General features: G+C 40.3%; 1 protein-coding gene across 1 annotated transcript; it reads left to right on the top strand.

Moving 5' to 3' along the window:
• Positions 1 to 1,180: 1,180 nt before the first annotated feature.
• LOC134796507 (uncharacterized protein K02A2.6-like) lies at positions 1,181 to 2,662 on the top strand. Its single transcript, XM_063768695.1, has one exon. The coding sequence runs from the start codon at positions 1,181 to 1,183 to the stop codon at positions 2,660 to 2,662; it is 1,482 nt and encodes a 493-aa protein (XP_063624765.1).
• The last annotated feature ends 7,308 nt before the right edge of the window (positions 2,663 to 9,970 follow it).

The raw sequence follows: 9,970 nt of genomic DNA, 5'->3' as shown, positions 1-9,970 counted from the left end.
ATTGAAGTTGAATTAGATCGTTTGGTAGAAGAAGGAATTATAACCAAAGTAGATCCAAATATAACACCGGTTCAATGGGCAACACCGACAGTTAACGTGGTGAAAACCAATGGCCAGATCAGAATCTGTGGTGACTTCCGCAGCACACTTAACCCTGTTCCTTTATTTGACCAACTACGCCAGAGTCTAGCGGACGGTGCGAAATTCTCGAAAATTTACCTAAAAGATGCGTACCTACAATTTGAAATTGAACCTGAATCTAAACAATTCCTGACAATATCGACACACAAAGGATACTACGTCTACAACAGAATGCCGTTTGGCATTTCGACGGCCCCGTCAATATTTCAACATTACCTTGACAAGCTTTTAGAGGGATTGCCAAATGTAGCAGTCTATTTTGATGATATTGCGGTTACAGGAAAAAATGACAAAGACCACCTTGAAACATTACGTACCGTGTTTGAAAGACTGGAGCAAGCCGGATTGAAAGTCAATTTAAAGAAATGCACCTTTTTACAACCAGAAGTCGAATATCTTGGGCACACATATATATATACATTGGGTAGAAGCTATCACCAAAGCATCCCCGCCAACTAACGCCAAGGAGCTACGAGCATTCCTTGGGTTGGTCAACTTCTACGAGCGGTTTATACCACACTTGCACAGCGTTTGTGCTGATCTTCACGCACTAACTGGAAACAGGGTGAAATGGCAATGGACCGACAAGGAAGCTGAGGCTTGTGAACGTGCTAAGTTAATGATTGTACATTCTAAACCACTTGTAGCTTTCAATGACAAATGCCCACTCTATCTAGCCTGTGATGCCTCAGAAAAGGGCGTCGGAGCAGTGCTTTTTCACATGAGGAATAATATTGAACAACCAATCGCTTTTGCATCACGTAAACTCCGACCCGCAGAGTCAAAGTATTCTGTCATAGACCGCGAAGCTCTCGCAATATTTTTTGGAATTAGAAAGTTTGACCAATACCTTCGCGGTACAAAATTTACATTAGTCACGGATCATAAGCTCTTGATACACATTTTGGGATCACAGCGAAACTTACCCAAACTCGCTAATAATCGCCTAGTACGATGGGCTTTAATAATTGGAAGCTATGATTACGACATTAAGTATACAAAAGGTTGTAACAACCTGATCGCAGACTATTTATCAAGAATGCCCAACCCAGAAGAACTGCCACCCAAGTCTGAGCTTAAGGTTCACAGAATTGTAGCGCGACTACAGACTGACAGCATTGGTGATCTCGCACTATCTGAAAGCGTTATACGAGAAGAAACACGCAAAGATACCACGCTGAAACAAATATATCATCTAATAAAAACTGGTTGGCGTGAGCATCAATACTCAAACGATGTGAAACCGTACGCTCGAAAGCGCGGTGAGTTGTCACTAGAAGATAAAATAGTCATGTGGCAGGGCCGTATTATTGTTCCTGATACTCTAAGGAAAGCGACCCTAAAATATCTGCATCGTGGACACCCAGGCATATCAGCAATGAGAGCACTGGCACGTTTTTACGTTTGGTGGCCAACTATAGAGGAAGATATAGACACGCATGTGAAGGCTTGCCACAAATGCCAAGAGAATAGACCTAATACTTCAGATCTACCAATCTTCTCATGGTCGATGCTAGATCAAGCCTGGGAAAGGATTCACGTTGACTTTGCCGGACCATTCGAGGGCACATATTGGTTAGTTCTATCAGATGCTTTTTCCAAATGGATCGAGATCAAGCCGATGACCAAAATTACGACAACCAAACTCTGTGATGAACTAGACACCATTTTTACTACCTTTGGCCTACCCCAATTTTTAGTGTCTGACAATGGCTCCCAATTTATATCTAAGGAATTCCAGGACTACTGCAAAGAAAAAGGAATAAAACATATCAAATCGTCACCTTATCATCCGCGGACGAATGGATTGGCCGAAAGGCTTGTGAGGACTTTCAAGACCAGAATGTCGTCCAGCACAGAATGCCTCAAAAAACGTTTAGAACATTTCCTTTTCGCTTATCGCATCACACCCCATAGCATCACTGGCAAATCCCCGGGCCAGCTAATGTTTGGAAGACAACTACATTGTGTGCTTGACAATGTCCGACCAAGTGCTAGACGTTCATTACAATACAAACAGATACAAGCAAATGTTAACTCCGACGGCCAGACTCCAAACTATAGACCAGGTGATGCTGTGTATGTGCGAAGCAGGGAGCAGCCGCGGTGGGAGCCTGCCACAGTATCTCGACGCACGCATCGATACTCCTATGTTGTTAACACTCCAGTTGGGGTGGAGAGGAGGTATCACGCAGACCATATACGATCACGTCTGCCTGATCTAGAAGAAAGCCCAGCAGAGCAAACTTCTCAATTGTCTATGGTCCCAGTTGCATCATCGACGCCAGTACTGGAAACCAATAGATCCACAATGCCTTGTCCACGATCAAGAGCTGGAGTGGAACTTGACCCAGAAGTTACTCCAGCTGGCTCACCTCAGAATGAGGCTCCTGAAGTTACTCCAGCTGGCTCACCACAGAATGAGGCTAGCAAGGCCACAGCAGCTACACCGATGGCACCGCGTCGGAGCAAGCGTGCCATTAAACCACCTCGTCGGCTAATTTATGAGATGGACGTGTAAATCTATAAAGGCGGACGAATGTTACAACCTCATTTCATACCGCATATCTTTTATCATAGAGAACATTATCGACGGTCTTCATATGTCATGTCATGTCTGTCAATTCACTTCATTGTCAACGTAGATAAAATAAACATTAATAAATCTAATAAATATGTAATTTATATCACCTATAGTTCGTTTTTTTTAGCATTAGAAAGAACTTGAAAGAAGGTAAGCGATCTTGACATGTCTTTTAATTGAAAAACGCTTTTTAAAAATCAGTAACTATTACTTATGAAAGCAGAAGAATATAAATGATCGTATTAGATTCATAATTGTTACATATTTGCCGTAACTTATTTTTAAAATGTGTTTTTCCATTAAAAGACACATCAAGATTGTTTACCTTATTTCTAATGCTAAAAAAAACGAACTGTAGCGGAGTGAACGGAATATCTCACTCGCGCTAGCTCGACCAATCAGTGATCCGGTCTTCGAATGAAGGTCGGATCAATGTAGCCAATATCACTGAAATATGAAACCTATGGAAGTGAAACGTCAACGAATAATGCGTGCCACTGTGACGTCATCTTAGAACTAAACATGGCGGTTTTAGTGCTGCCCAGAAGATTTTTACTGTTACTAGGTTTTATCGATACATCGATACCTTTTTAACGTTCTCGGCTCATTTTATTTAAAATACTAAGTATGTATTATTTGTGGAGTTTATGTTTTAATAGGAAGTAAGTAAATAAATAAAAATTCTTTATTAGTATATTGTTATGTGAAAAGATACTTTGATTTAGTAAGATGTGTGGAGTCTAGGACAATTTCGTGCTTCAAATTTGACAGGTAAACGAGATGACGCTGTACTACTCAATACATATTGCGATTTTTGCGGTAACACTGATTTTCAAAAGTTGACGTTTGACAACTTAGTGACCGCAAAACACATGGCGCAGTACAGCGCCATCTGTTTTGGATGTCGGAAGAAGTGTACGTGTTTTTCTTGGACTTTACCTCTCTATTACAATCAATTTTGTTGTGTTGCTAACCCTGAAGTCTGTAACACACTACCGCACTGCACCTCGACCTTGGTGCGCCGTATCTATAAGTGAGAGCGATACAAAATTCAAGCTTATTAAGCGACGGGTGAAAAAAAACAAAACACCTTCAGAACATTTTTTTATTACAAAAATAAGGAATGACTTCCGCTCTTCAACTTCTTCAACATTTATTCAGCAAATAGGCCACAAGGGCATTTTTATACGTCAAAATAATAACAATACATTAACCATTTTATAAATTACAACTATATGTATATGGTCTCTTAATGTCGAATTATATAAAAAAACTATAATAATGATATAAAAAAGCCCGCAGGGCAGCTTGTGGAGTAACGACCCCACGGACCCGAGTGCTCCCGAGAGTCGGTCAGGGTCTCCATCTCCAGCTCTTTCTTTTTATGTTCATTTCTTGGTAAGCTATAAAAATGATTTAATTATTAAATTACGATAATTTAGTTGGTTTGAAGCGGGGTAGCATGATAAAATAAGAAAATATAAATAGGCAATCATAATATATCAAAGTCGATAAATAAAGTACAACCCTAGCTGAAATGTTTACATTATTTAAGCGTAAAAATATAGTTAAATAAATCCAATCACTTCATGATCTATAACTGCACAGAAGAACCTTGCTATTTATAATGTGAAACATCCTTAAATTTCCCAGGAACATTAACAATAACCAATATTTTTCATGTAAATTATAGCGTACCTGTGTATGGTTAAAGATGGCTGATTTGGTGGTTTTCTTATGCCGCACCCTAATACACTACACACTGGCATATTCGCGACGTAATTATTCACATTTGGCTTCAATTATTTTCAATCACAAGCAATATATTGAAAGATAATTAATAATTTTAATTTTCACCACGACTTTTTGACAGGACAAGTACCTGCTGAACTGACAGACAATGACATTTGCGTGACTAAACATGGCGGATTTTCGGCCGCATTAGGTATTAACGTATTTTCATGGAACACTTTATGTCCGTACTGAAATACTGTCACCTTTTTTTGCTATGGGTTACAGTGCTGAGTAAAAACGAGATAGATATATATTTATGTGTGTGCCGTCAAAATGGGTGCTATTTCTATAAGCAATTGTACGTATAGAACAATATGTCTTGTCCCTATTATATAGGTCTATGGCCAATATTTACATTTGTGGTTCAATGCAACCAACATTTACATTGAAATTAAGGGCTAGTGTACACGCCACAAATGTATTGGTTCCCTAAAGCGTTAACAGACTATCGCATCGCACCGCGACCTTGGAGCGGTTCTAGGAATTGCTCGTACTGGAGTGGCTTCCACACTATCGCACCGGACCGTCAAAACGGTGCGATCCTAGCTTACAGACTGCCGCACACGTGCGCTAGTGTTGCCAAGTGTCCCATATTTCCGCGTTTTTCATCAAATTTTTGCAATGGAATCCTTTATAATTTTAAATTAAATCTTAAGGGCTTCAATGCGGCTTTGCTTTTTAGAGGTAGGTAGAGAGCCTAAGACAACACAATCCATAGTTTTGTATGAAAATCTTTGCAAATCAGTTTCCTTGAAGCATTGTATGCATATTTTTATTTCATCAACTGGCTACATAGCCGTCCAGTTGCTATGACACCACGAATGTATAAGTTTTCAAAAAAGAATGCCTCCAGTGTTATCTAAACAAACTAAAATCGCCTTGGTAGTGGCTACAATTGCCACTACCACTCAACCTATATTTAAAAAGAAAAAGAGAAAGGAATGGGCCAAATTTTTCCTAAGAGACAGAAAGGCATATAGCCACGTACGGCTCATTAGAGAGCTGGATGACGAAGATTTTAAAATATATCTCCGCATGTCACCAGAATTATTTCAGGAGCTGTTAAGTTTAGTCAAACCACATATTACAAAAAAGATACACATTTGAGGGCAGCGGCGACAGCCGAGGAGAGGCTGTTGGCGACGTTAAAATATCTAGCGTCTGGCAGAGACCTAAGAGAACTGAAATTCTGCACGAGCATATCGTCCCAACTGCTCTCAGAAATAATACCAGAGAGGTCTCTGGTATTATTAAGGGCAGGTGCCAAGGGTTATTCCTACTAGTTACCACCAAGTTCTTACCAGTGGTAACTACTGGGATTTTTTTTCCCACCTATTACCACTGGTAACTACTGGGAAAAAAAAAATCCCACTAGTTACCACCAACTCGGCTTGGTTTTAATTTTTATTCCCAGTAGTTACCACTGGTAAAAGGTGGGATTTTTTTTCCCAGTAGTTACCACCAAAATATTGTTAGAATTCAATACTAATAAAAACAGTATAAATAGTATAGTATAAATGTAACGTGCTGTAATAAATAATTATGTGTCAGTTAGTGATTCAGTAAATTGCTTTAAAAGTGATAAAAAATATTAAAACAGTTTTACCGGTATAAGTGTAAAAACTAAAATAGAAGAGTCGCATTCTAGTTAAGTACAAATTAACTTATTATCCGGATTATATTTATCTTATTAACTGTAAATTGAATTACAAATTTATACAAACGAACAAAGTCAAAAACCGACAGAACTGATTTCGTTTTATTATTTATGGTCTAAGATCCCACATATATGGTCGACCTTTACCAATCTGTCTGACGGATGAAACTATGAAAATATGAAAGAAAATATGTTCCAGAAAATATGTTCCAGAACGGAGTGACGCGCGCGCAGCCGATCTGCTCTGACGTGCGTACCGAGCGAGTAGAGGACAATGTCTTCAAAAATAGTGAAATGTGTTTCGTGCAACATTGTGATCAATGAAGTACTTGCATTTATTGATAATAAATTGCATGTGATGAACGACGAAAGTCTAAGTAGGATCTGTGTTACCGCTTTTTCTGACGCGGACATTTTGAGTGCAAAAAAGTTGTTGTTTGAATCCTTACCTGGAGTGAAAAACATAGCCAGGAAAGGTGAAGGAAAGACACTAAGAGCTATCGACGACATAATATCAGTTCTGAGAGTGGCTGATCAGGAAGAAATTCCGATTTTCGTGGCGAAAGATCTTCGGAAACTACCGCCCGTTTCGTTCGATCATATCGACGTTACAAGGCTTATGCAGGACTTGAATCTTTTAAAGCAGGAAATACGGCATATTAAAGAGAGATATAGCACAAGTGAGCAGCTAGAACTAGTAAAAACGGAATTGGAAATGTTAAAACAGGCCTCGCTAGTAAATAACTATGAGGGTATTTCAAAAATCAATGCACGGCGGGGAGCTTGTTTGATGAACTCTTTTAGCTATGATATGAATAGTGGCCCGATGGGATTGCAGCATTTTGAAGCTGAAGATGTTCCTAATGAGGCTTGCTATGCCCCGATGGCAGGGACAGCACCATCATCATCACCATCAACCTCAGAGTCCCACTATCATCAAGTAGAAAATTTGTCCAATTCTCATGAGGGCAAACCAAATTGCAAGCTAATTAAATCCGTTGCGCCGGCTTCAAACGAAAATATAAATAAAAGACATCTGGAGGACAATAACAATGCGAGCGGAGGCGATACTGATAAGAGGATGACGCAACCGCCACAGGTGATCGACGATGCGTCGTTACATACGGGCGCGCAGAACGAGCAACAAAATAATGTCTCCTTTGCGGACGTTGCTAAGGAAGGCGAATGGAAAACACAAACAAAAAAGCGAAAAAAGAAAACGGGACCGAAAAACAAAGTAAATGATCGTTTTGTTGGCCATAAAGGAGTAGCGGTTACTGGCCCCCAAACGAATTTTAAAGCGGCAGAATCGTGTGTCCCTATTTATATTTATAATGTCGCGAAGGAGGTGTCCGTGTGTGATATTGAAACATACATTGAAAATAAGACTAAGCTAAATGTGATGATTAAGAAAATGAACATGAAAGCGGAAAAACCCTACAATTCTTTTAAGATCTTCGTACCTACTAGTAAAGCAGAATTATTATTAAATAATGATTTCTGGCCTGAAGGGGTATCCTATCGCCGTTTCATCAACTTTATGAATAAAACAGACTCAGATAAGTCAATAATAAAATAAATCAATAATGGAAAAAAAAGTAAAACTAGTTACGTTCAACTGTAAAAATGTTAAAAGATCTGTTGACTGTATCAGGAAGTTGTGCAAGTCTGCAGATATAATTGCACTTCAGGAGACTTGGCTTTTAGAAAACGACGTGCCTTTTTTGGGAAAAGCATTGACGATAATTTTGCGTTTAGCGGTAAGTCAGCAGTGGATACGTCGGCGGGCCTCTTGCGGGGGAGACCGTACGGAGGGGTCGCCCTACTATGGAGGAAGAAATTATTCCCGACGGTATCAGTAGTGCAGTGTCATAGTGTGCGCTTGACGGCAATTAAGGTAGTGTTACATAATCGTTCGTTACTTGTTTTTTCCGTATACATGCCAACAGATTCAAGCGATAATCTCGTTGAGTTTACGGAATGCATGAGCGAAATAAATGCAATCATCGAGAGCCAGAATATCGAGTGTGTGTACATGTTGGGGGACTATAATGCGCACCCAGGTGAGTCATTCTCATATGAACTTGCAAACTTTTGTGCGGAACGGTCGTGGACGTGCATTGATATGGAGTGTTTACCGCCGGACACTTTTACATTTGTGAGCGAAGCGCACGGCTGCCCCAGGTGGCTAGATCACTGTATACTAACAAATGTGGCAAAATTAACGGTTTCAAATGTATCTGTGTTACACGACACTTATTGGTCTGATCACTACCCTGTCTTGTGCGAGTGTGACGTAGATTTACTAACACCAAAAATCTTACCGAGGGACACCTTACGGCAAAATAAAGTAAAATGGGGTGAACGCGACCAAAATCAGATTGATAGGTATCGTGAATATTGTAATAATAGGTTAAGAGAGCTCGATTTTAACCAATGTTTTTGCGACTGCGCAGATAAATTGTGTACAGATAAGAGTCATTGTTTACTACTGGATGGCATGTACAAGGAAATTATCGATACGCTCTCAATGGGTGCTGTGCTAACGTATGTCAATAAACGTAGTGCAAAAAAAAAAGAAATATATTGCCGGCTGGAATAGGTACGTGCGAGAGGCGCATGGGGGAGGCTCGTTTATGGTTTCAAACTTGGATGCGATATGGAAAACCAAAATCTGGTTTCTTTTATAACCGTATGTGTGAAACCAGGAAAATATTTAAATCAAAACTTAAATGGTGCCAGGATAACGCGGAAAAGATTAAAATGGATATTATTGCGCAACACCATTCAAGTAAAAAGTTTGGCAAGTTCTGGAAAAACACAAACCGATTAAACCATAAGGCGGGTCTCCCTGTGAGCGTGGAGGGGATACATGAGCCCGTTGAAATTGCTAACTTGTTCCAAAGACATTTTAAATTAGAGTCGCCATTGGGCCCTGCGTCGTCGGTGTCCGGGGCTAGTTCGGATGTCCACCTGAAGTGTAGTATCAGCTTTACAGATAGCGATGTGTGGAGTGTTATTAAAGGTTTAGATGGAGGAAAATCCCCAGGGCATGACGATCTCAGCGTCGAACACTTACGACATGCGGGCATCCATCTGCCCAGGTCTCTGGCAATGTTTTACTCGTTATGTCTGCGTCACTCGTACTTACCGGAAAACCTGATGCGTACGATTGTAGTGCCAATAATTAAAGACAGAACGGGTGATTCCTCTAGCTTATCTAATTATAGACCAATATCGCTAGCCTCTATCATCGCTAAGGTACTGGACGGCCTGATTGATCGGCAAATGGAGAAGCACTTGTCACTTAACGATGCGCAATTTGGGTTCCGACCTGGTTTGTCTACGGAGAGTGCTATCCTTTGCCTTAAACAAACTGTGCAGTATTATACGACCAGAAAAACCCCGGTATTTTGGCTTTTTTAGACCTCTCTAAAGCATTTGATCTGGTATCGTACGATTTGTTATGGGATAAGTTAAGGAAGGAAACAACCCTGGCTCCTGAATGCATATTGTTGTTACAGTACTGGTATAACCACCAACAAAACCAAGTCAGGTGGGGAAGCGTGGTCTCTGGGGAGTATAGGTTGGGGTGTGGGGTGAGGCAGGGGGGTCTGACCTCTCCCAGACTTTTCAACCTTTACATGAACCAGCTGATAGAAGAGCTTAGCAGCACCAGAGTCGGTTGCCATGTAGGAGGAGTGTGTATAAATAACCTAAGCTACGCTGACGATATGGTGCTGCTAAGCCCTTCAATCAGGGCGCTGCAAAGGCTAATTTCAATATGTCAAGGC

This window comes from Cydia splendana, chromosome 13 (assembly GCF_910591565.1).
Source record: "Cydia splendana chromosome 13, ilCydSple1.2, whole genome shotgun sequence".
NCBI lineage: Eukaryota > Metazoa > Arthropoda > Insecta > Lepidoptera > Tortricidae > Cydia > Cydia splendana.
Note: the sequence above shows the minus strand (reverse complement) of the source record. Positions and strands in the feature narration are given on the sequence as shown.